This window comes from Stegastes partitus, unplaced genomic scaffold, assembly GCF_000690725.1.
Source record: "Stegastes partitus isolate 25-593 unplaced genomic scaffold, Stegastes_partitus-1.0.2 Scaffold760, whole genome shotgun sequence".
In the NCBI taxonomy this organism is placed as follows: Eukaryota; Metazoa; Chordata; class Actinopteri; family Pomacentridae; genus Stegastes; species Stegastes partitus.
Genome location: NW_007578491.1, coordinates 315298 through 343218, shown reverse-complemented (window position 1 = coordinate 343218; position 27921 = coordinate 315298). Strand labels below are relative to the sequence as shown.

General features: G+C 40.5%; 2 protein-coding genes across 5 annotated transcripts; one reads left to right on the top strand and one right to left on the bottom strand.

Moving 5' to 3' along the window:
* Positions 1-427: 427 nt before the first annotated feature.
* On the bottom strand, positions 428-25998 carry LOC103364596 (carboxypeptidase Q). The gene is made up of 11 exons (XM_008291751.1): positions 25901-25998; positions 22862-23009; positions 21679-21894; positions 21435-21551; positions 21155-21362; positions 20864-21071; positions 15878-15989; positions 14500-14591; positions 12011-12106; positions 10624-10729; positions 428-1382 (listed from the first exon to the last, which is right to left on the bottom strand). Exons 1-11 carry the CDS (start codon positions 25901-25903, stop codon positions 1222-1224), a joined length of 1467 nt encoding a protein of 488 aa, XP_008289973.1. The 5' UTR covers positions 25904-25998; the 3' UTR covers positions 428-1221.
* LOC103364594 (uncharacterized) lies at positions 3815-8385 on the top strand. Of its 4 annotated transcripts, none has more exons than XM_008291750.1 (6): positions 3815-3931; positions 4070-4191; positions 5330-5501; positions 5713-6056; positions 7161-7308; positions 7412-8385. In XM_008291750.1, the coding sequence occupies exons 1-6, from the start codon at positions 3925-3927 to the stop codon at positions 7609-7611; spliced, it is 993 nt and encodes a 330-aa protein (XP_008289972.1). In that variant the 5' UTR covers positions 3815-3924; the 3' UTR covers positions 7612-8385. The 4 variants fall into 4 exon arrangements, with proteins under 4 accessions (XP_008289972.1, XP_008289971.1, XP_008289970.1 ...); XM_008291749.1 differs by having other exon boundaries at positions 3815-3976; positions 4073-4191; XM_008291748.1 differs by having other exon boundaries at positions 3815-3976.
* Positions 25999-27921: the final 1923 nt, after the last annotated feature.

Here is a 27921-nt window from a genome sequence, read left to right as displayed (position 1 = left end):
AGTGGGAGCTCAGCAGACGCTGGCAAAAAGCTACGCAAATTTCTGTTTCAACACAATGACTTTATCTGCTCTGGCCGGCTGACTAACCTTGACATCACCCGCTGGGAGCGCTGACTTATCAGTTCACGGGCTAACACATCCCAGCTGTGCGTGTGTTTGTTGTAGCTGCTGTGATGGTCGGCACATCGCCCACAAAGTGATTCATTCTCTTTACTTCCTCTCCTCCGCTGTATGATCTTCTTCTTTTTAATTTTGATCTTGTCTTCACGCCATCTTGCTTCCTCCTGCTGCTTTATTCCTCTTTCCTCTTCTCCTTTTCGGCGAACTGGACGTATACATGTCATTCGGCGTCACCTCGTCTCATCTTCCTCTTTCTTCACGGAAACTACGCGATCGGCAAAATTTAAAGAATTACGGCAGATGGGCGTCACTGCATAAAACAATGATTAATAGTTTAATAGTGCACTGATACTTGGGGTCAGATCTTACAAAACATCATGCAAAAGTGACTGAAGGAAAAATAAAGGGAATTAAACACAGTGTGAACATAAATCACTTCAAACATCAACCAAAATAAAACAGTTCAATGAAAATCAGGCTTTTAAAAGTTTGTCTTGAGATAAAACTTATAGACAGCACTGCAATTTCCCAACACTCTGTTTTCTCCTTAATGAACTCACTACTAACACAGAAACACTCATTTATGAGTTCACTTTAGGACTTTCTAATACTTTTTTTTTTTTTAAATCCTACACTTAAAAACATTCTAATATTATCCATGCTGGTGCACATTATGCATCTAAAAATACAGAACCTGAGAAAATCCGCAATCCTACTCCTTAAAAATTGATTTTTTTTAACTTGAAAATCTGCATTTTTCCACCGAATCTAAACACGATGTGTTTTTCTCTGCTAAAAATCATCCAGATTGTCATGTAGCAGGATCTTATAGGCATCTATTGTGCTGCATTGGGTTTCAGATAAACTTTTACGTGTCCTCTCTTTGGTTCTGGACATTAGCTTGCTTCACATTCAAAGTAATTTTTATAGATCTAAGAGATTTCAATCAATCACAGAGTTTTCTTCCTCTCTCTTGTTGATCTAAAGTCAATTTACATTCAAATTGTAAACAGAAACCGACATTAAAAAATCAACTATTCAATCTCAAGTATTTCTGGATTCAACCCGGCGTTCACTGATCCGATAATCCCGCCGTTGTTGCTACCTGGGCAGCATGTCCTGCAGGTCGGCCACCACGTAGGAAACCACGGCCCACAGTGCCGAGCAGAGGTTCATGTCTCGGGGGTCCTGGACCGCCATGGTGTCGCCTTCGCTGTGGTGGAACCAAAAGTAGCGACTGTCGGCCACGTGGAGGCTGGAACCTGGAGGACGGACAGAAAAGATGCACGCAGAGAGTTTAATGATTAAATACAAACTGTTGTATTAATATATCTAAACATACAACAGGTTATATTTACATATCACTGTATGTTTTCACTATAGTTTATTTGTGCATTCAACACTTTCTAGTGCATTCATCCCTTCAGTACTTTTTTACTCATCATTTATTGGGTATTTTACTCTATATTTTTCTCATTTTTTTACTTTGCTTACTGGATATTTCTGCTTATTTATTTGAATTTGTGGTGGTGGTCACTATACTGGTTCTGCTCGCTACTGGAACAACAGAATTTAACCCATTGGGAACAATAAAGCATTTCTATTAAATTCTATTCTCAAAAATACTTGGACACTGGTGGAGAATGAAGGAAGAAACCCTGTTATGTTGGTTTTAATCCAAACTTTAACGTCACTGTAGCTACTTTTCAACTTCAATCTGCGTATTATCTTCTTTGCTTTGCTTTTGGTTCTGTACTAGAAAACAATCCTTATTTTAAAACAATGTTTTCATATATATCATCTTAAAGTACTTCTGTTTTGGGAACTTTAGTTTGTAAACAAAGTTTTAATCCACTTTTTGGGTCAGGAAGCACTTCTTCCAATCCACCACCATAGTTTTACTTCAGTTTCCTTTGGGATCATGACTAAGTGAGTGTGAAGGACAAATTAGATGTGGACAAAGCGAACAAGTAGATGTTGGCTTTAGATTGTCTCTCTAGCTATTACAGTATCATAAATAGTGGCAGAAATGCATTTCTTATGCCAAGAATTACTTTTCATGTATAACTACAAGCCAACGTGAACACGTGTGCTACAGATGAAATCATAGCTACTGAGTTAGCGCGCCAATAAACCCATCTCCATGATTGATGAAGACCACGTTACAGGGTTCAAAGCACAAAGAAAAGCTTGTAGAAATATCCTGAGTTATAATTTTAAGAGTAAATCAAATTATTACTTTAACAAAAATGCTGATCTGAAATACTGGACAATCAAACCAAAACTCCAAACAAATTTCTGTGCTATCTGGCCCTTAATCCATCCATTATCTATAAAATCCTCACCAGGGTCATGGGGGGCTGGAGTCTATCCCAGCTGACTCAGGGTGAAGGCAGGTTCACCTGGACAGGTCACCAGTCTATCACAGGGCTACACTTAGAGACAGACAACCAAGCACACTCACATTCACACCTACGGACAATTTACAATCACCAATTAACCTCAATATCTTTTTCAACTGTGTGGGAGGAAGCCGGAGAACCCGGAGAGAACTCACGCTGATGCCCCCACCGGTACACGAACCGGGAACCTTCTTGCTGCGAGGCAACTGTGCTACCCAACCAACATTTAAATTGGCAGAATATCTCTTTACTGTCAGAGATCGAAAGCCGAGACAGATACTGACCACAGTCTGGCCACAGAGAGAGAACGAGACAAGAAGCTGTAGCTACTGACAGAAGGAAGAGTCTGTGGTCACTTCACGAAAGGCGAGACAGACAAGCACTTCCTCTAAAATGTGACAGCTGTACTGCTAAGAAGATAGAAATACTTCAAGATATTTGAATCCCAAACTTCACAGAACGAGACGACGATGAGAAGCAACAGCAGAGAGACACATGATTAAAACATTACTGAATGTGACAAATCATTAGATGTCCTATGTATGCTGTACATGCATTTTCCATGTTTAAAAAAAATGTGTGTAACCTTAATTAATTATCTTAATTAGACAGGTGATTTCTTCAACTATATAATATTGTGGGGTCCTAGCCTTAATATTTAATCAGCCAGGTGAATTTCTATTTTATATAATGTTGTAGTATTTTAGCCGTATTAACTAAGTTAGTCAGGTCAATTTTTAATGTGATTTTTTAAAATGCTATTATTATTTCTCTACTTCAAAGCACTTTGGCTTCATGTCATACACTAATACTGAGGACTTGACTTTAGCACTGAGTATTGCTGTGATTTTAACTTTTGCCTGTCAAAGCACTTTGCAAACCCTTTTCTTTTTTTTAAAGTGCTATATAAATAAAAATCCTTATTAACATACGTACGCCATACACACATGCAAAACTCATTTGCATTTATTTACTTTTTTTTTGTCCTCTTATCCACTTTTATTGTAATTAAGAATCTTTTTTTTTAATCTCCTCATTTTTAAATCACACCATCCTTGATGCTTTGACAATATTGTTTACTTGATATTTATGCCAAAGCAGCACGCTGAGTTGATTTGTTTGTTTGTTTGTTTGTTTGTGCTGCCAGTCCAGCACTCTGCCCTCCACACCTGTAGGGCGCAGCACAGCAACAGTAACTGATGAATGAGCTGATTGGGCCACAGAAGGAATAAGTTTGTTTTGTTTTTTAGCTTGAAGTGACGCTCAAACATGGGTCTGAGATGCACCAGCAGGGAGAGCTTCTACCGTACATCAAGCCGCTGCCTGCGCGCTCTGAGGCGGATGGACATCCCGTCTGCTCCCGTCTGAAACCTCCACTTTACGCGAGACTGCTTTTCCAACCATGCAAGGTGGAGACGGGATTCAAGAAGCAGCTTCTCCGGAGCCCTGCTGCGGTGACACGGGTGAGTAAACCCGAGAACCAGTCCGGAGCAGCTTCATAAACACCAGACGCTTTAATTGGTCCTTTGCGTGTGTGTGCGTTAAAGGAGGCTCCAGTTCCAGGACCGCACTTCCAGGCACCGAGGTTTTCGTGACACTGCCACCTACCGAACCGGATCACCGCCCGAGCACCGCATGTCTACGACCTAATATGGACGATAATAAGGCTGTGAGTACTAAATGTGGATAAAGTTTTATTTGTTAGAAATAATAGCAGTGTCCTAAACTGTTCTGCAAAGTAAGCTAACGTTAGCTAGCTTCCTGTTAGCTTGCTGCAAAATGAACTGTTAGCATTTTTATTTGTTAATAGCACGACTTCAACATTCCCAAATAGGTGTTTGCTGAATAACAGTGATAATTAATTGTAGCCTGCACATGATTTAAACTTATAAAATGTGGTAAATATGAGCTGTGGCTGTTAGCCACATTAGATTAGCCCACTGTCCTCAGTGTAAACAATACTCACTGTTACATTAGGTTTAGATGATCCTAATAATTAAAGAACCCCTCTGGTCAAAGTCAAGTTTTTTGTCTTGTTAGCATGTCAATATGGTGTTTTTAATATGCTAGAAGACATATGAGTGACATTAGGAGTCAATGCTATGATGACAGTTTCAAAAACACAGATTCACACTTTCAGGGTTTCATTCATAACAAACTTAAGGAACCGATCCCATCTTGCTGCAGGTGTCAGAATTGATTTCAAGTGCCATGGCAAATAGTAAAGGCCCAGTTTATGTACATCTGCAAACAGTCATAGTAGGAAAACTTTACATCTGTAGTAACAGTAAAGGTATGTCTTTGTGAAACCTTTAATATTTCTAATAAACAAATAATTGTGACCAAACACAACTCTGTTTGCAGTTCACAGTAAAAATCAAGCTTGACATAATACTATAGGAGTGTTTCTAACAGTTATTCTGTATATGTTTGGTATGTCTAGATTGGCCCCTACACTGCAGTTAACATCCATCCATCCATTATCTATACACCGCTGAATCCTCACTAGGGTCGCGGGGGGGCTGGAGTCTATCCCAGCTGACTTAGGGCGAATGCAGTTAACATGATTTATAGAAAATATCTCCTTTGCAACCTACAAAATACCTGTATGGCATGAGTTATATTGGTCCTTAAAAGTTATTTCAACTGGAAAAACAGAACAGAATAGATTGTAAATTGGTGCACAGACAGAACATCAACAATATTGCGAAGAAGATGCAACATGTAGTTTTGCTAGGCTTACTGTATGTCTGTGAAAAGACTTCAAACTGTTCAATTTGACTAATTCAGGCTTTCTCCTTTTCAAGATGCACGTAACGATCCAAGAAGGGAACTCCTTGCCTGAATTGAAAAGATGCACCACGTGCTGCACAGACTTCCACTGCCCGTTCTGTAGCTCGGTGCTGTTCCACCCAACGAGGCCGAGCAAGGTCAGGCTCCATCTAGAGAACCACTTCAACCGTGCCGTTCTCCATGAAGGTAAAGTTTGCAAACATGCTCTTGGGAAATTTAAATAGAGTTACGATGTGTCTGTGTTTTAGAAGCGACTTGAATGTTTTGATCAATTCCATTTGAGCAATGAGCCACAAACAAGTTCCTCTTTGATTTGTTTGTAGTCGGAACACACTTATAACTTTAAACAATATGATCATAAAATAATAACACTATGTTTCTATGTTCTTATGTTTAGGGTACACCATCCACAGATGTGGGTTAGTCTGCCGACCACGTTGGCATTACCACTGCCTCTACTGCCACTCAATGCTGTCACGCAAACGGGACTTCATGAGACACCTGTGTTTGTGCAAAGAGAAGCACCCTGCTTTAACCGTCACCATCCAAACTCCAAAAATGTCTAATGTCCCAACTTCAACAGCTTCCACCAGTCCAGCTCCGTCAACTTCCATCACTGCAGCTCCAACAACTCCCCAAATTAAATCTGAACCGCCCCTCCATGTGCCAAACACCCCAAGTGGACAGATCCAACGTATTTGTGTGATTCCAATACTACAGAAGAACCTTCGCGTTTACAAGGTGTCTTGCATTTTTCTAACCTTTGAAATATCTGGTTGAAACTCAGCAAATTCCATCTTTGTTTTACCTGATAAAACTATCAGCAGCCAAGTTACATTACAAGACAGAAGGGAGCATTTGGGTGGAATAAACCTCTTAAATTACAATCTGTTAGACCGAAAGTATTAATTGGCTTAAATACTGATGTGGTTGCACTTTTGCTGTCACTGGATTCTCAAGGTGCCAAGGAAAAAGCTCGGGTGACAGAAATGTGGTCCTCAACATGCAGCCTCCTCTGTGACAGAAACATAATATAGATTCTGAGGCACATTGACAGTTAATTTAAAGTCACGTTTTAAGCATTGAGACTGGATCAATCCAAACTTTGCGAGAACCAAGTGTCAAATCAGAAGCTGCATGAAAGAACAAAGAACATTGTCCACATCCTAAAATTACTCTGCAGTGACAGAGATGCTGTTGACACAGTTCATATCACCCCGTTAGCATTTGGCGCCCAGCTTCTGCTTTTTTTTGGGCAGACTCCACCTTTAACTACAATATTTTAATGCTCAGTACATTTCATTCAACATAATGCTTGGAAATATTAGAAAAAGGAAATACATTCCTGTTAGGGTGTGTTGCTTATACAGTAAATCCCTTAAAACTGAAGCATAAGTGTCAGAAAATATGCCGAACATTGGCAATTAAAACAGCTGTTTGAGCATCACAGGCTTTGAAAATAATACAGCTGAGAAATGTTTTATTAAATGAATGTGAGCTGATCCACAAATGTAACTCCAAGCTGACCTAAAAAGTTGCAGCCCTTATCTTTATATAGCTGTTTATTTATTGTGACAAATAAAAAGGTTATTAGTTATTTAATTTTTCTATTTCCATCCATTTAAATAAACAACACTCTGCAGTTTTAAGAATGTGGGGAAGTCCCAGTGTCAAAACATCAACACACAAACTGAAGCCTGCACATATGAGAACCAAAAAAAAGCCACAATTTGAGATTCGATTCTGCCCACATTTTAGGAACAGTTTCTAACCTAAAATGCTGATTTCAATGATATTTTTGATGATGGGAGCATAAAGTGTTGTTGTTGTTGTGTCTCGGTTTAGGGCAGCGGTGGAAGCATTTATCACGTGCTGCCTGCTGTCCGACACGTAGCCTCCCAGACTGATCCCCCAGAAACAGCGTCCGTCGGCACGCAGATGTCCATGACCGCTCCACAATCCCACAAAGTGCAGAAGTCCCTCCGAAGTACAGGTTTGTAGTCCTACAAACTGCTTTCATGTAGTGCGCTTATTCATATTGCAAAATCAGACACAACTTATCAGGATTACTTTTTTTTTTTTTTATGTGCTTGAAGCTACCCAGGTGAAAGTGCCCAGCAGAGACTGTGGGGTTTGCACCCTCACCCTCCCGTTGGACAGCCCCGCACTGTTCCTACAACCAACTCTCAAAAAGACACCACCCAAGAGACCTCGGCTGAGCCTTACAGAGGAGGAGGAAGGCCCTTCAGAATGCAGCTCGTCTAAAGTGGTTGGTGAACCGGAGGATTCAACGTGACGCAGAGGACTGCCGTGGGTTGTCTTTCTTGAATGTTTTCAGAAATCGCTTCGTGGACATGAGGACAAATAAGAACACTACACACAACTGGCAAGAACCCTCTACAAGGGAAATGTGCACCAAATTATTTACATCATGTCGTACTTTTTGTATCCGCTTGAACTGTTACTTATCTGAATGTTCATGACTGCATTTTTCATGGTTTCCTTTTACTCCAGCTGACAGTTACACACACACGTCTTCACATCCCAGAACATCGAAAAAGAAAAGGTTCAGAGAAAAAAACAAAACGCTGCCTTTGAGGGAGGCACTAAACCTTTGAAAATATTTAACAACACAACAATGTAATCCAGTGTGTTTCTAGTTCTAGAGGGGCTGTGCTGCTGGTCTGCCTGGCTGAAGGTCCACATGTTTGTTGTTGTTGTTGTTGTTTTCATTCCCTCTCTACGGTTTATATGACACCGTCTATCTGAGCGTACTGCAGTTCCACTACTGCTAAAACCACAAACCTGACTTGCTATGATTTCATGCCGTTGCTGCTGAACGAGCTAGTTTATTTGCAGTATGGCATTTTTTATAGGAAAAGGTAAGAATGTTGACAACAGAGCAGGTTTGCATGAAACCTCATTCCTCTGTTGGCTGGTGAGCTGCCAGCAGCCTTTGTAAAGCTGGATCCTGTTTTCTGTGTTGCATCACTAAGCAACTGTACAATTTTTATGGAAAAAACTAAAACCACATGCAGGTTGTAATAAAACCAAGCCCTGGTACACTGATTACAGACTTTTGTTTTCTTATTTAGTAATTGTTCACTGACCTGTGCTGTGTCAGGAATCTCGGTGTCCTGTTTTATAAAACAATCTTTAGACTGAGTTGACCTTGTTTGTGCATCGTTATTCACTTATAATCTCCATACCTTTGCTAATTATCTTGCAGTTTAAATCCAGATTTCTAAGAAACCCAACCACCAGCAATATAAACCAGTCACTGAAATAACAGACATTTCAGCTACACCAAATAATCTTGAGTTAAAAAGTGATTTCAAAGGTCATATGCAAAGAAACGAGGCGCTGTATTCAACTGAAACGCACCGAGCAGATGTTACTGAGCCGTCACTTAAAGAGCTAAAACATCATGTGTTTGAAAATCCTCCGACTGCATTGATGGAAAACACAAAACATTTTGGCTCAACTTGAAATGTGTTCTGGTCATTGTAAAGACAAAACTATTTCTCACCAGTTTGTAAGTCACAGATCTTTTCCTATTCTTCTTTCTGTGCAGCTGCTTTGATTGAATTAAGCTCACTTCTTCATTACGTCACTCTTACAGGTAACAGTAATTTGTTCCCATGAGGCCCACGAGAGGAACTGAGTTGCTCGTGTCTATATTTTAGTTAGTTTTTTCATTTATTTTGACTTCTTTTTATATTATCCTGCATCTAGTTTTCATTTTTAGTTCATTTTTCTATCAGATGCATATTCCAAAAAGTAGTGAAAACCTTTAATCCTGAATTGAGGGGAACTCCTTAACTTTGTTCCAGAAATAAATATCGCTTTAAGTCAGTACTGAATGATAGATTACCTGCTGATGTAAGATTTTCTGTATATACAAGCAAGAAAACCCAATTCAGGCCCACAGACGAGGAGGAAAGCCCTTCAGCATGCAGCTCGTCTGCAGTGAATCATGAACCAGAAGATTCGACATGACCGTCATTGTTTTGACAAGTAAAGCAATGTTTTCTTTACCCCCGTGATGGAAAACCTTGTGCAGATGAGTCAGTGGATGACAGATCAGTAAATGGAACAACTGGGATTGGGTATTCTGGTATAAAAGCGCCATTAGGCAAGACGTCTGAACAACTTAACAGAGCTTAACAGTTGCCGCTGTCCAACTGACCTGGCGCTAGTTGCTACTAATTAAAGCTTATGTAATAGTTTTTCTTGGCTCCCTCTAACTCACACTACACCACAGACACTCTTAAGTAAATGAACAGGATAAAAGCCTTCACAGAGTGAAGAGCGAGGATATAAAAACAACCCTGAACACCACAACAGACAAACTGCGAGAGAAACTTTTACTGCCTTCAGATGCCTTTTGATCGGCGCACCAAACCCTCGGCAGCTCCACTGGAACGGCTAAATGTTGGATAATGAAGACTGTCGCTGTATGTTTTCATTTCTTTTTTCAGTTCCTTATCTAAAGCGTAAAACACCGTGCTTTTGTGAATACAATACAATCTCACTTCCTGAAAAAATAGCCAGAGGCCAAATATGTCTGGAGCCCTGAACCTCTGTTACGACCACAAAGACAGAAACACTGTTTCACAAAAAGCAATACAGAAGAAAAGCAAAAGTTTATTAGAAATTTAACGATATTGTTGAGATGTACGACAGTTTCTCGCCTTAATACAAAACTAGAGTCTTCAAGGAGGTTATAGTGGGAAAGATCTGTGTGAAAACTGTGAGAATACACTGTCAGCTGCTTGTTTTATTGTTAAAGGAAGAAAAAAAATCATGCACTCGTTCATTTTTTTAACAAATTTGATACTTTTTTTTTTAAATATTGACTTAGTTGATTTAAATTTAGTTAATTCTGTTTTAATTCTTTATTCTAACATTAGCTTTTTCATTTCTAGACCCGTTACATCTTGTGCCAAAAAATGTAAGATTGGTTACGTAAAGTCAGCATCCTGAAGTTTCATTTCAGATTTCTAAGAAATTTCCCTTAAAGTAATGAACGTGTCCCCACTTCTCTGAACTGTACTGTCGTCTGTTCGTAGCTCATCAGTGAGGATGTGATTCTTAAAACGCAGCACTTTCAGAAAAAGAGGTCACGCTAACCAGAGCCACAAAAATTAGGATGAGTAACTTCTTATTTCCTTTTTTATTTCTTATTTCCCAGACACTTAAAGCCGTATTAACACAGCTGTGGTACGTATTATGTTCTAATATGACTTTTCACAGCGGCCCGTTACTATAAACATTAGCTGCGGACAGAAATAATGATTCAACCGACCTGGTACTCCGGCCTGCATCCACGGTGAGATGTCTGTTCCTTCACCGTGGGCCTCCAGTTTGGTCGTGTTAATGGGAGCCAGAAGTTTCACCACTTCTTCCATCACCTGTTAAAACAGACACAGTGTTTGTCATGGTGTCTGTGAATATCAAACGTGTGTCAGCGTTAATTATGTTACAGTTTAGTAAATCTGAGGTACACGATCAAATATTTAACCCGCTGAATTCAAAGCAGTTTCTTTGCTTCTGTCACATTTTTACTCACTGTGGGCTCTTTTTTTTTTTAACTTTAATATAAAGTCCTGCATCTCCATGGAAACAACACAACCATGACGAGAAGGAGAGAGAACTACAAAATGTCCTCTATGTGGTACAACACATTTAAAAAAATAAACAATATTACAAATAGGATGAATGGAAATGGAGCGGAAACAGCACAACCATGACTAGAAGTACAAAAAGATCAATATCTTCTGAGCACTATATAAAAAACTTTACCATAAATCATAAAAACTAAAGCAAATGTTGGATTTTTTTTGTATTTATTTCAAAAATTTTTTTTAATGTAGGTCTAAATGTTATATATATATTTTTTTTACTGCTCACATTTTTGATTTGTTTCCATGCTGGTCTCCTATCTGGTCTGAGGAAACCTTCACTTCAGACTGATTTTTCATCACATGACTGTTGATCACAGTTGAGTTGCTCAGTTCTTCACAAATGAGCGCAAATTTTTAACTTTTTTTTTGTTTTGTTTTTGTTTTTACAGAATATGGTTATTTTAAATGCTTTAATTTTGGCCAAACCTTAAATAAGACATGTAGAAAAAGTGATTTTGATGATGATTTGAAGCTTAGATCTGGTCTGACTGAACCACACAACGCACAGAATTAGTTCAAAAGTTTAAAATCCAGCAGTTATTTCTGTATTTACAGTTTCTGATAAATGATGTACTTTTGTTTAGTTTTTTTTAACTTAACCATAAATGTCAAACCCACTGCTAGGCTTTAGGGTGCATGAGGTAGACTGTAAGCTCATAGCAAACATTCTCTGACTATGTACAGATGTTGCAGGGCCACATTAACCTGAAAGAAACTAGTTCTGTGGTTAAATTGGGGTTTTCTCTATGTACTGTTGTGGTCCTGGTGGCAGAGACTACTTCCCCTCTGTGGTGTAAATGTGAAAGAGTGAGGATGAGTGAGAAGTTCAACATTGGACCGAGGTAAGCGTTTCTTATTTTTGGAAGCAACGGTCTGAACTTTAAAAAGAAAAACAGCCCATTTACAGGACAGGATACTGTTTCAAACTGCCCTGCTGTTTTTGGACGCTTGTATAAATACCTCTAATTCCACTTTAACTTGTGTTTATAGTTGCGTTTTTAATCCCACCTTTCTGGCTGCGTCACTGCCAGTAAACTGCAGACCGACTGGGGTGAATGTCCCCAAGTCAGACTCCATGACGAGGTCGAAGTTGGACATGTTCACCTGTGTGGGGAGAGAACAGATAGAAAAGGTGAAACATCAGGAAAGAGAAGTGACGACATGGATGCACTTTGAGTCCATGGAAATGTTTTTATTTTCATTTTACCCACTTTCAAAGAGAGCATGCCAGCTAGGAGTTGCTTATTCAATCCGCTAGCTGTCCATAAGATCCTGTCCATGAATATCACAAACAGGATAAGACACAAGGAGAGGCCTTACACCCGTCTGAAGCTTTAATTAGTACAGAAAATACAAAGGCAGCTCTCATTTTGATTGAACAAGGACTGGATGGGTCACAGCAACAGTCTGTAACTCCTGCAGAAGCTCCACAAAACACCCGTGGACTGGATGGTCAAACTCCCAATGACCCCCTCATAACTCAAAAAAGGGGAAAAACATGGTGCACTGTTCCACGGCCAGAACACAATCCTCAGTGCTCCTCCTGAATCTGAGGGTTGACAATCAGTCAGAGGTTTCTTTCTAACATTCCCAGCAGTGTGACACTCCAGCAGGAACTCAAGGCACAGCAGAGGGGTGGAGGCTCTGCCTTTTTGCAAATAATGTGGTTCTGTTGGCTTCATCAGATCATGACGTTCAGCGTGGACCGGGGAGAGTCTTGTGCCCAACAGATCGGTGCAGTGTTTGCAGTAATGCAGCCATTGTACCAGACTATTGTGGTAAAGAGGAAGCTGAGCCAAGAGTCTACGTTGTTTATTTATTAGTCATCTACCTCCCAAACTTCACCGACGGTCATGAGCTCTGGGTCGGGACCAGCAGAATCAGAATGCAGATACAAGTGTACAGTAGAGTCACTGCTCCTTTGTATGAAAAGGAGTCAGTAGAGGTGATTCATGCATCTCGTTAGGCTGCTTCCTGAGTGCTTTACTTTGGCCAACAGGGAGGAGACCCCTGTCAAGACCCAGAGCTCACTGTTTACATATCTCGTCTGACCTGGAAACACCTCAAGAGGACTCGGAAAACATTGCTGGGGAGAGAGATATGTGGAATACCGAGCTTATCCTGCTGCCACTGCCATCCATCATGAATGAGCAGAGAAAAATGGATGACTAGAAGGCCTACTGAAAGGTTTGGGAGAGAGCCGTACTGCAGTTTCGATGGTCACCGGGTAATAAAAACTGCATGTATGGAATCATCAGTCAAATCTGACACTAACTGCTTAAATTCAGTGTTTGTGCACAGGTCTGGCTCTGTAAGTTAGAAACAAAATGGCTCCACAGCATGCCCTGTGCGTCGTCATGCAGGGGGAAGAGGGCAGTGAAGTGATGAGAAACCTGTCACTATCTAAATAATTCTTATAATATAATAGATAATATAGAGAATTTGATATATAAATATAATAGAGAATTACAAATATCTTGGAGTTCAGCAGGACAACAGACTAGACTGGAAATGCAACACTGACTACATCTACAAGAAAGGTCAGAGCAGACTCTGCTTCTTAAGGAAGCTGAGATCATTCAGTGTCTGCACCAAGATGTTGCAGATCTTCTATAAGTCTGTTGTGGAAATCAGCTTTGCAGCCATCTGCTGGGGCAGCAGCATCAGAACCAGAGACTTAAAGAAGCTAAACAAGCTGATCAGGAAAGCTGGTTCTGTGCTGGGGATAACTCTGGAACCACTGGAGCTGATTGTTCAAAAAAGAATGCTGCACAAGATGATGAAGATGATGGAGGATTCTTCTCACCCTCTCCACAACACAGTGAAGAACCAACAGAGTGTGTTTAGTGGGAGGCTGCACTGTAGAACGGAGAGATACAGGAGTTCCTTCCTGCCAACAGCCATCACCTTAAAAAACAAATCTGACTGACTGAATGATTGTTGTTGTTGTTGTATAGAATATATGTTATATTGATTTTTTTAAAAAGTGAGCTTTTACAATATTGAATTTCCCTTCTGGGATAAATAAAGCATTTTCATTTCATTCATTCATTTCATTTCATAAACTGGCAATATATCAACAACCCCTCTCCAGAATTGCAGCCTCCACCTTTAACTAATTAAAACAAAAACTAAGCAATTTAAATTCTAAATATATTCACCAAATGTAACACTGGCGAGCGATGGTACGCTAGTCCTGTACCTCTGGTTTTCAGAATTGTAGTCGATTATAGCTCAAGGCCTGGTCGGCAGCCAAAGCTCTAAAGTAGGAAACTAAGAGACTGTAGATTGTTGTTTAGATCCTTTGCACAGAGAAAAAACCTGGGAGCAAGCCAAGGCCTCTCCAATTTGCTGAAAGCACATTTCTGCACTCCTACACTCTCCTTTACTTTCACAATGGTCCGACCCTTCCTGCTTCTTATTAGCAGGAACAATATTTGCTTTATGGCTGTTTCTGAGTGTTTTCCATTAAGTGCCACAGTAACAGTAGACAGAACCTTGTGCTGATCGTAGTACTGCTGAGCTCCAACTCCGCCCTGCTCTTCAGCCGTCCACAGCACGGCGCGCAAAGTCCTTCTTGGACGTAAACCTAGAAACAGACACAAATGAACAGCAATGCAAATACAAATGAATGAATAAACAGAACAATGGCATTGCTGCTTTCTTTTCTTTAAAACTTCTAACACACACTAAACTCAGCTGTATCTCTGATAATAAGGCTCTTCAATGGACCTCTTGGTTGGATGAGGACTGTCCCTGTCATAGGCCTTTTTATATAAAGTTTTATAGTCAACAAGAATAATCTATTTTATATCTGTTCTTGTACTTAATTTGTCCCCAAGTTTGGAACTGAACACTCTGCTCCTGCTTATATTTGCGTTGATCTTGCGATAATCCAGCTGTTTTGCTAAGTAAATGATTTCCTGCTCTCACTCTTCAGGCTACACATGAGCAACAACTCAACAAAAAGCAGCACTAAGTGTATTTTTAAGGTGTTGTTACACCATCAGTCCCGACAACAGCTTCAGTGGTCTTCATTAAAAGGCTCTCAGGCTCTGACGACGCTTCATTAAAAAAAGCACATGGTGAGCTCATAAAATAGAACAAATGGTTAAAGACTGTGGTTTGTGAGTAAAAAAAATAAATAACAACAACAATACATCTAGTTGGAAATATAAATTTGGCTCAACCAAAGATAGATTCACACCAGCAGATGGCTGCATATATAAAACTAGCTTCATACTGAGCAGCTCTGACTGTAAAACACCACTCATACGTTGATGAAATACATAAATAACAAGTGATTGTCATTTATTATCATATTCATCGAGCCTCCTGACCTCTATGGAAACATCTGCAAACAGTGTGTTTCTGCTCATATTCAGTGTTTTCCTTTCTGTGCTTTGGTTTTCCTTTTTTATTTAATAGAATAACAGATTAGTTTAACTAGATCCATCTTGTTCAACCATGTTACTGAATAACACTGGAAATAAAATTAAGAAATTTAAAAAAATAAAAGTGTTGTGTCATCCTTGTGTATACGTCAGCTAAACAACTGGAACTGCTCTATTGAACTAGTGTGAAACGTTTTGAGTACTTTATTTGTTAGGATCATATATTGACCTTTACTACTAATTCTTTTTTTAATGCAATGTGATGCTTATTTGTTTTTTAGTTGAGCAACTTTCTCTGTTTGTACTTTTCCCAGTAAACTTTAGCACTTTAGGACAAAATGGCTACAAAAAGCTAAATAACAAAATAAATCATTTACAAGACTTTGTTTATAAGCCTGTGTAATCTTGCATTTCTACATTGTGTACACATTAAAGTTCATCCGTTCATCCTCTGCTCTCTATTCATCCGTCTCTGCATTACCCAGGTCTTTGATGAGTGACAGGGCCTCCCAGGAAATCATGGCTCCACCTCCGTCATCCATGGCGCCCTGGCCCACATCCCAACTGTCCAGATGACCGCTCAGTAAGACGACCTGGAAGATTTTACAGATATGCAAACTGTAAACAGAGAAAAGAGGGACCGAGGGAGCGCGATGGGACTGTTTTTCTAGATGCATATCCAGGGCAACTTCACCATTTGTCTGATCAGACAACTGCAAAAGAAGCAGAACATATGGCGCCGTCTGACCCGTATGCTGTCCACACTTTAACTAAAACTTTCACAGCACTCTTTAAATTTGATTAGTATTTATAATTAAAAACCTTTTAATAAGCAAGAACAGACAGACTCATAAAAAAACATGATAACAAACACAAAAGCAGTGCAGCGTTATCTCCACTTCCAGGAATTTAAACGGGGAGGGATTCCTGTCAGCGGGGCGCTCTTGACCTGATGTTCCAGGTTACAAAACATTTTCTGACCTGAACCAGGCCTGTCTGGACAACGACCCACGAGCCACACATTCCCACAAAATGAAAGTGAGCGGGTCTCGCGTTATATAACAGAAACACTCGTACATTTTTTCAGCCAAGCTTGTGGCACAGCTCTTGGTCAGCACGTGGGTCCATCACTTCATACCAAACTGAAATGTCTCAACAACTATTGCAAGGATTGCAGTGACAGTCCGTACAGATACTGATGCTCAACATCAGCATAAATTGCAGTAACATTTTCGACACCATGAGTTCTTCATCATCAGGTCGAAAGTTCAGTTTGTTCATGACCAAACAGCTGTTAACGAACACTCCCCTGTATTTTGTTTTTATTAATTGGCATGTTAGCATACAAATACGCTAAACTAGGGAGAAAACTATTGTATGTGCTTGAAACAGAAAGTCCTAACAGTAACTGGTATGCAGCAGAAGTGAGGACACCTAAATGTCAAATGATTCAAACTTCTATCACCTCTCAATAACTACATTATTTTAACAAGTAGAGAATTTCCTCTCATGAACAATCCTAAACAGATACTTTACAAAGACTTTAATGAAAATACAGGCCCCAAAGTAGAAAGTCAATGCAACAACAGCATGATCACTGACACACAAGTCAGAAAACTGTGATCACCGAAACCAAAATTAAGCACGCTTGTCATTTTCAATCACCCGAGCTGCACTAACATGGTCTAAAATGACCTGCGAAGAACCTTCTTAACTTTTGACTGTGTCTGTCTCCACGTCTGCATCATGGCTTCACGTGAAATAGAACGAATCGTAACTGAGAAATCTGATTGTGAGAGTTGGAAAAAGGACACAGAAGGATCAGCGAGGAACTACGGCGGCAGCAGCAGCAGTAATCAGGAGGCATGGAACGAACCACTAATCAGAGCCGCAGTGTTCGTCCTCCTAACATGACACCACAGACTGCTTTGCACAATCGAGCTCTGGAAAACAGACGGGCAATCCTTCAGACTTGGCACAGCTGCTATCAATGAAATCAGAGCTTCTGTGACAGCTCAGACAGTGTGAAGGACATTGCACAACATCTCTGTGGGTCGAGTCCAAGAGAAAAAAAAACTTTTCTCACTCTTTGGCACAAAACTGCAAGACTGAACTTTGCCAAAGAGCCTGAGAAGAAGACTGATGGAAATTGGGAGCACATTCTTTAGTGAGATCAGACAAAGAAAAATTAGTTTCTAAGTAAGGAAATAAAGTGAAAACTTTAGAGCACCTTTGGGGGTATTTTTTTAAAGAGGAAGTCAGAGCAACACAAACCCTCCAGCAACAAGCAGTTAAAAACAAAAAAAACTGTCTCTGAAGAATGACAAAACTGGTATCCTCCATGCCGAGAAGGGTTGAGGCAGTCCTTAAATAAAAAAGATGGACATAGTAGGAAATGAAAAATAAAAGATCTGAAAGTCAGTAAAGAAAGTTGTGCTGTCTTTTGTTGCATGGAGTTCCCACTGAGGGGCCTGTAGGTTTAACACAGTAAATGCAAATATCTTACTGTTCAATTTATCCATCCATCCATTATCTATACACCGCTTAATCCTCACTAGGGTCATGGGGGGCTGGAGTCTATCCCAGCCGACTTAGGGCGAAGGCAGGGGACACCCTGGACAGGTCACCAGTCTATCACAGGGCTACACTTAGAGACAGACAACCAAGCACACTCACATTCACACCTACGGACAATTTACAATCACCAATTAACCTCAACATGTTTTTGGACTGTGGGAGGAAGCTGGAGAACCCGGAGAGAACCCACGCTGCACGGGGAGAACATGGAGACTCCACGCAGGAAGATCCCGGTGCTGCCACCGGCAACCTTCTTGCTGCAAGGCAACAGTACTCTGTTCAATTTATACAGAATGCAATTAATATAAGGTTGCAAAAATTTAATTATTTCACATTTAAGCAACTGCATGCATTCACTTCTTTGGTACACGGTACCTTTGCAAACGACAGTATGTGTATAATGTCCAAATACACAACCAGTGATCTAAGAGACGAGCACACAGAGACAAACACTCACAGGCAAGTTGCTATCTGCAAGCTCTGGTATTCACTGGGGTGGTTTCACAGTATCAGAACGATCTGCATCCACTTCCATGGAAGGGTTTATCCCAAATTATAGCGTACATCAGGGATTTCACAGTCCACACCTTTTCCTATTTGAAATTCCCCATAAACACACTGACCTTGTATTAATTCAGGTCATCAGCCTGTTGAATCATTTTTCAAACCTCAAACACGGATCATTTTTCTGTCGTATTGTGAATTTACCCTCAGAGAGATAGTTTAGTTTTAACATTGGTCTGTTTGTAGCTAGACTGTACAACGCAGACAAACTTTTATAATAAGCACTCATCACCACCACCGTCCAGCATCATGATTTGAGTTTCAACGCGATCATGAACACAAAATCTACACCTCGCTCCGAAGCATCACAAATTAATTAATCGTTCTGAAAGTTGGTCGACAGTGTGGGAGTCTCAAAAAACTTTGAATGTGAATTTCAAAGAGAGATGGGAGGTGTGGAGTGGGTGGAAAAAAATCCAAGCGACTCAGCACTAGATGATTCTGACTCGGTCCGACAGGCTAAACTGTGGAAATGACTCACTTAGACCTCAAGCGTACATCTTTCTATGAACGCACACACACACACACACACACACACACACACACACACACACACATGCACCGACCACAACCACCGCTGCTGCCAGCTGGAGCGCAAAGTCCACCGGGCCAGAGATGATGTCAGCCATGCCATGTGTTTCATTTCCCTTTTCTGTGATGAGGGACCAAGCGGTGGTTCCCAGACCAGAATAGAAACTGCTTACATCAGTAACATCACTCGGATTCAAGTCTGCTGGTGGGTTTTTGAGTTAGTTAATAAAACCAGAGAGGGCTTGGAGAGAAGAGCAGAATTCTCTTGAACTATATTGGATGTGACGGTGTTCAAACATCAATCTGTTAGCAATCAAAGTCAGGAATCTTGTGTTGGGGGGAATCGCTGAGTGTCGCATTGGGGCGTGATGTTTTGCAGCTGCTTAATGAAGTGGGCTCGGATTTGCGAGGGAGTAAAGGTTGACACAGATACAGATCACAGTCACACTTGTGGGAAATTCCAAGCAAACATTCATGTGAACAAATATTAGTCGGCCTTCGTCTAACATGTAATAAACACAACTTCCCTAACGACAACAAAAACATCCACAACAAAGCTATAGATAGCACACGCCATGATTCACACTTTTCACGCAGCGTGTGACGAATGGAAGTTTGATTCAATCTAAAAAGACGCTCCTCCCCCCATTTCCCCTGCTGCGCTGCACTTTTCTATCACATAGATTTTATCGCTCACCTTTGCAAATCAGGGCAACTAAAATTTACATACTTTCCTGAGCTATTCAGAACGTACTGTGTCATGCTGCCCGTGTGAATGGGAGATGTCGGTACACCGAGTTAAATCTGCCCCATTAGTCTTAATGTCTACCCACATCTGTGCACCCACATGAAGCATCGTGTGTCTCAGAGCTGAGCGCGGCACTTCTGCTGCTCCTTCCCACCGAATCACAGAACCGTGGAGGGATTTACTTCACAGGCATCACACTGTGTCTTATACAAACAAAGTGTCCCTGCATGCAAGTGGAGATTCTTTCAGCAGCACTTTATCCGTTCATCCAGTTCTTCCTGCTAGACGTGTTGAGGACTTGAGCGTGACGCTGCACAGCTGCAACCAGGGTCAGGTATTGCTTTTATGCACTGATTTAATTTTATTTTAAAGCACTTTGTCATGTTACTCTATGCTTGAGAGTCTAACAATGATAAAAAAATGTTAAAAAGTGGTTATTCTAAATTGTATGAGGTGTACCTGTGCTCGCCTTGTGACAGACAAATGGCCTGCCTCGGCTCCACCACACCAGGGATCAGGTTATTTTATTCTAGGTGCAGGTCATTTCCCCCACTGACCCAAATATTTCAAGCTGAATGATGGCAGCATTACAATGAAAAACAATCCTGAGAGCTGAGTTAAGAAAAAAATGTCAGTCATTTGTGAGAATCGGAGGCCAAAGAAAGTTAAAACTTTGAAATTCTTGGGAATTTCTTTTCCCACAACACTTAATTTCACAGCTGAACAGGATTGTTGACACACAACGTTGATTTTCCAAAGAAATCTACTTTGTGCTGGTTTTCTGGAAAGATTAGATCACTACGGCACACAATAGCATAATAAAGGCAGACTAAACAGCTGTGGGATTATCTGGAGTCAGTGAACTGCACGATTTTTTCCTTGTCCACCAGAATGACTAATTATGAGCGAGGCAGGAAAAGCAGCACATCTGTTTTCAATACAATTTACTGAAAATATCCACCAAAACACATTTGCCCTGAACTGCACTGAACACTGATTTCTTTATCGCTGTCCTGCAGACTAACTGGTAAATGCGACGAGCGCTACCTGCTCCGGGTGCTGCCAGCCTCTTATCTCTGCCACTGTGTTGAAAGAGTCAGCGTCCGGCAGAGTCTCGGCTCCCATTGTGAGTCTGACCACGACCTTCTGGCCCCTCTGTGCCATTCGCCACATCAGCTCAGCGTCCTCCACAGTGATGCAGGCTGTTGGGATTCGCCTCACTCCGGCCTGATAGTCCTGCCAGCCTGTGTGGGGACTAGACAGGAAGAGGTAAAGACAGAGATGTGTTACCCATAACTAGAGCTAAACACCTAGATAGATACAGAGACACATGCAGACCTGTTAATCGAGAACGGAGTAATGGATCTAATGAGCGTTGCCACAGCTCCCACTTTGGCCGCCTCAGAGGCGCCAAAAGCCCGATAAGCCACCGTCTCTCCGTAGCTGACAAAAGGCTGGTTAAAAACCACGATCCTTCCCGGGGCCTCGCCGGCTCTACGCTTCAGTTCTTCAAATGACTGAACCACCAACACCTCGGCCTCGATACCTGATGAGGTAAGAATGACACAGTGAGGCAGATGGCAGGTGTTTGGATGGATTTATAAAGTATGATCTTTACCTCCAGGAGGTGTTCCAACACTGCTACCTAACCCCAGTATAGCCAGACTCTTGGCCCGGGGCACAATCATCTCTGCACTCTCCTTCCCTCTCACCCAGTGTGGGATTTTGGCCGGCTCTGGAGCACAAACCACACAACTACTGTTACACTCGCCACAGATCAAGACCCTGGTGAAGGAGCTCCTGTAATTTGTGCGTCTGCGATGCATCCTCACTGCAAACTTCAAACGTCGAGCGAGACTCACCCAAATGCACATCCAGCCCGTCCTGTGTCATGGCCCTGAACATGTATTTAATAGCCAAGTCCAGGTTCTGCGAGCCGCTGACACGGTTCCCGATGGTGTCAGTGAAGTCGGCCAGACGTCTGTAGGAGCGGTTCTGGGCGGCGCCGAACACGGCCAGGTCGATGATCTGCTTGGCCACATCGGCGTAGCCGGCGACCTCTGCTGCGGCATCTGGAGCTGGGAAAGCACAAAAAAGAAAAGTCAGGTGTCATCCCCGAGTCTTTCTGAAGAGTTGAAAAACGAAAATCAGCTTTACTGCTTTTCTTTTTTGCTCCACTTCCAATATTTTCTCCCTCTTTGACCTTAATCTGGCTCTCTGGCCATCGGTACTGCTGGGTGGCAGTCTCTGAGTGGGATCAAAGACTGCTTCACACAGCTGTCCCACATGCTTAAATAAGTGCAGAACAAAATAATAAGAAGCAAACCTTAAGGAGACGAGAACAGCACATGCTTGTACAAAGACTTGTCTGAAAATCTTATACAGAACAGGCCAAAAAAGCAAGATAAAAATGCAGTTACTACCTTAATAAACCCAACGGTTACAATAAGGTCCTTGCACTGGTGTGCTCAGACCCTAAATATTAGAGGTCAGTGATAACTGAACTGTGCACAGTCTATGTTTTGCATCAATCTGCAATAAATGAACTGGTACGTGGATGTTTTCTGACACAATTTACAGATTAGAAATTTAGCAGTTATGTCTAAAAATGGCTGCCGGTGCCACTGTTGATCTACCACATTAAAGCCTTTTCACACCTGCTGTCTACCCACACAGATGGTTTCACTTATTCTAAGAATCTGCAGACTGTGTTGCCTGTTGAAGCCGGTTCATGCTTTTATTATTGTTGTTAATTCAAGAATTTAGTGACAGTATTCCCGAGTCAAATTGTCCAGAGTAACTGAAAACACCTGTGAGGGTGTGGAAGGCCTTGTAGAAAAAAAAACCCCAAAAAACTAATGAATGAAATGAAAAATACTTTATTCATCCCAGAAGGGAAATTCAATCCTGTAAAAGCTCACCTTTCTTTTTTTTTTTTTTTAAATCAATATAACATATATTATATACAAGAATAATAATGGCACGAATGATTTCTATACATCCCCTTATGCTGCACATTTCCGACAGTAGAAGAGTTTGCGTTACCTTTCCTTGCAGTATCATTGGATGCCTCCGTGGTGACACATGTTGCGTTCACGCATCGAGCAGGGCGAGGATGACAGTCGCACACATCTGACAGCGTGAGAAACACGAGGAAGGAGAGGAGGAAGGTGAGTCTCGCCTCCCGAGCCATCTGTGGACAGAGAATATCAGCGTGCTCACAGAAAATCTCTTGGAAAAAGGGAAATTCCCAGTGACTAAAAGCACATAATTACTCCCAAAATGCTGCACGAACAATGGATTCTGCAGAAACGCCGAGTAAATATTTAACCTCTTTAGAGCTTTGGGGCTAGTCGACTATACTTTAAGCAATTAAAGAAAAAAAAAATCCAGTGTGACTCATTCTAGACATTAGAGCAACACAACCTCGGTGCTGAAGGTCCAACAATGTGACCTTTGTTTAGATGAGACAGTGGAGGTTGGCACACTTTTTATTCTACTCCATATTTCTCTGGGAATAATTTATGGTAAACTACTAGCAACAATTAAAGCTTAAAATATCAAATCAAAGTATTTCTTTGTACACAAAGCTCTTAGGTGATCGCTTTGGGTTGTGCTTGTTATGAGTTTGATTGGTTAAAATACAAATGTTCACGTCAAAAACATTTTTGAATACATAAATGTAATTAGATATGTTTTTAAAATGCAAAGAGCCTGTTTAGAAGAAGCACATTTTCATAATTCAAAATTAAATAAAAATAATAACTTTGTGTTAGCATACACGTTACTCATATGAACATACATGATACAAACACACAGTATGTTCAGTGTGTGTATGTGATGGATGAACTGGGATCTAAGCTGCAAATATGAAAACTGTTTGGCTTCATTAATAGTTAGAATTAAAGATGATGAAAGGGGTTCTCCAGCTTCCTCCCACAGTCCAGAAACATGTTGAGGTTAATTGGTGATTGTAAATTGTCCGTAGGTGTGAATGTGAGTGTGCTTGGTTGTCTGTCTCTAAGTGTAGCCCTGTGATAGACTGGTTACCTGTCCAGGTGAACCTGCCTTCACCTTGAGTCAGCTGGGATAGACTCCAGCCCCCCATGAGGATTAAGGGGTGTATAGATGATGGATGGATGGAAAGGGGATTAAATTATCATGTATTTTTTTGCCTGACAGTGTGCAAATATTAAGGAAACAGCAACATTTGAAAACATAAATATATATATAGAGTGAAACTCTTGGACATATTTTATCTCAGGATTACAAGAGTGTGATGACCAGGAAGCAAAAGACAATAATAATGACAAGCAGTGACTACAATATTTTAAAAAGATGACACAAACACAAAGACACACAAATACAGACACAGACACGTGTATCGTACACGTCTAACCACATTTTTTACAAAATAGTTTTTTCCATCTCAGATCATCAGTGGCCTTCTGCTCATCTATCTCTGATTTACTTCATTTTTTTCTTACAATAAACTCTGGACATGTAACACTGTAGATTTGAAATGTTATATTAACACGCTTTATAAGATGTTTTTGTTCTTTTTAATGCCTGTCAAACCACAAAATTGAAACTCGCCACAATACAAACAAAACGCATATAATATATAACATATAGAATATTATTTTAATTTAAAAGTCCTTGCTTACCACAATTACATATGTTCATGTACTTATTTTTATTATTTTTTTCATTTATCGTTATTAACTGGTTGAGCAGGTACAGCAAGTCGTACCACAAAATCAAACGTATTGCTCGATAGCTGAGTAGAGTTCTGCAGTTTCAAAGTGGTTCTTCCACTTTCTAGGCTGGAGATACAGAGAGAACCTTTCCTATTATACTTAATTCATTTACTTATTGGAAGAGACGGTTGAGGGTAAACTCTTAAGCAGTTACTATAAATGTAGATGGACTCACACGTCAACATAATGCACAGATTGCAGTGACATTGGTCTTGAAGGCCGAATTTATTCCCAATGGAACACAAAGCGAGACAATCTATTTAGATTGATCATTTTTTGATTAGTTAGTTTTCGCAGCGATCATGAGATTAAACTTATACGATACTTTTCATGATGCTGGGTCACAAAACTGAGAGAAAAGTTATTTCATTGAACTTTCACAAGTGATTAAGCAGGTATGACAAAAACAAAAAGTATTACTAGACATCCTAATCCAAGCACAACAGAATTCTGGAGTTTCAAAATTTTTCTCCAAATATAACCTAAGAAAATTTCTAGATCTTTATTTTTCAACATGCTAAAAATGAGCTGACGGAAAATTTTAAAAGAAAAAAAAATTTGAAAAATATTTGCCATATCGAGGTAAAAGTTCACGAATATCTTTATAATATTTTATGTCGCGAAAATTTCAGACAAATCAGAGACGGACGAGCAGAAACTGATCCAAAAATGTGATGATTTGAGGTAATAAGATATTAAACATGTGCTGAATAAGTTGACCCAGCTTTTATGATGAAATGGTTTCATCCTGCTTCCATCGCTCACCACAGACTTTCACATCTTATATCAAAATATAACTAATTCCTTGTCTAGTCACAATAAGTACCAAACTACAAGCATCTCTCTCCAACACACTTTGATTTTTACTTTTAGTCCAAAATCTACTTTTTTTTCTCTCACTTTTGATCCTGTAAAACTGAAACCAAAAAAGTGACATTTAAGGAAAGTAATGAGTGCAGGAAGCAAACGTTTTGATGTTATTTTTGGTTTCTTTGAGCAGAAAGCAGCAGTGATCCAAGCTGCTGCTGTTTTAAAGCGTTCAGCTCAATGTGATGCTGCAGGCAGAAGAGAAACGTTAAACTGGCTGGAGTTAGTTTTACTTTCAGTTACTGAAAATGACTGCTGGTGGAGTCTGTATACTCAGATACACCAGAAACATTAATTAATTCTCAGGGCTCCATCTTCCAGAAACGTAACATTAGATACATAAAAAATAGATTTTAATACAAACGAACTGATGGTTGAGAAAAACGTTAAAGGTTCTGAGAGAAACAACCCAAAACCCAAAAACCTGCTTCTCCTCAAAATAACACGAAGTACAAACCATTCGAGTGGAGCCAGTGCCTTTGCTATCTCTGTCGTTTGAAGACTTTAAACTGCTGGAAGAAAACCCAAACACACGACACAAACAGCTGGCTGTAAGAACTGTTTCCGCACTCGTGATTCCAGCGTGCAGCGCGGCGCCTTTTCAAAATAAAAGTCTCTACAAATCCATCACAGGAGGGAGGGAGAAGAAAAACTATACAGCAAAAATCCATTCGGCAGCTGAAATAAAACTACAAATGCTGGACAATTAATTTTTTCCCAACACTTGCAGGCTTCATCAACAACCCAGCAAATAGTAACCCTTAGAGAACATTCAGGTAATGTTGGCAAATAGTAACCTTCAGAGAACTTTCCTTGACAGCGATGTTTGCTGGTTCCCTGAACAAACAAATAGTACTCTTAAGGGAATGTTGTGGGGATATGCAGGGAACATTCTCTCAAACTTGGCAAACACAAACCTTCAGGGAACGTCTGCTGAGGTTTGCTGATGGCTGGTTCCCTGAACAAACAAACAGTACGCTTCAGGGTACCTTAAAGGAACATTCAGAGAAACTCAGACAACGTTTGTGAAAGGCTAATGATTGCTGGTTCCCCCAACAAACACATGGGAACCTTCAGGGAACCTTTATGTTTTTTTTAGGTATTTTCTGTCAGCCCTGGGACTTCAGGCTGAGCTTCACCTCCTCACCAGCACTTGTGTCTTTACTTATGAACTATATAAAGGACCGGCCACCCAGACTGCAGAGTAGTAATAACCTGTAAGATAGAGCAATCTCACTCCCGCTGGTTGCTAAAACTGGCAACTCTGGTCTAACTCGGTGGTTTGCAAACATTTTTGTCACAAGGCACGGCTTTACATATGATTACAGCTGTGTAAGTCATAAATTTGGCTAATTCCAAGGCACATTTTTACAGTTAGTGGGGTATAGTTAGTACTCTGTGTGAATGTTGAGACGACTCCCTTCACTTTTCAGTAATGTTCAGTTCTTATGCTTTAGGGTGAACAATGTGAAGACCAGTTTCAAGTGCAGCGACAGAGTCAGACAGCACTTTTAAAAAGAAACAACACAGCTGAATGTGTGAATGTGTTGTTCTCACGTACACTGTTAAACTGGGGAAGTTAACTCACTGCCTGTGCTGTCTGGCTTCAGTCACAAATTACACAGAAACCAAATATTGAAGCGCTTGATTGGGCACTTTGATATAATAGCTCTATAATGATATAACGCTTGGAATGTGTTGTAGAAAAACACAGCACTTCTGTGCCCATATCCCAATCTGTGGTTTTCATCCCCCATCTTTCCTTCTGCATTCCTCTGCACTCACTGGCATTCACTCCAAGAGTCCCACCCATGTCAGATTAATATTTATTTTCTTATACTTTACTACTACTTACATAACAAATACAGGAGTTAAACTGCCGTTTACTTTCAACTCCTCTCCAGAGGAATTTTCCGTGTATCTCCTGTCTATCTTCTACCAACCTGTTTTTCACTTTCTCCTCTATCATTTGTGTTTTTTTTCTTTTCTCTGCATTGTCAGGTCTTGGAAAACATCTGACCATTTGGCTCGGTTCAGATGCTGCTGACTTGAGTTCACAGTGTGGTTTGAAAACTTTTTTTTTTTCTCTCTTGGACCCACATTAGTAAAAGGATGTTTCTTGAGGTTGGGAGGAAATGTTTTTCTGCACTGCTGTGCAAACAAACGGAACAAAAGCTACGACCGAGTGCTTTTACCTGCAGCTGAACTTTCAGTGTGAGGACATTTAACACGTCGCCGCACACAGACACACCACAACCTTCTGTAGACTGATTGAAAAAAAAAAAAAAAAGGTTTTGGTTTTTGCCTTTTTCACATTACAGACCGCAGAGCACATGACAACACAGAGGTTTAAAATGATGCATAGAAACGTAGAAGTTTCAGTTGGATGAACTGTGATCACAGATTTTCTTTATGTGTCAAAGACAGACAGAAAGCAGAGATGAAGAGCAGAAAGGAGGTTGATCAAATGGAGACAAA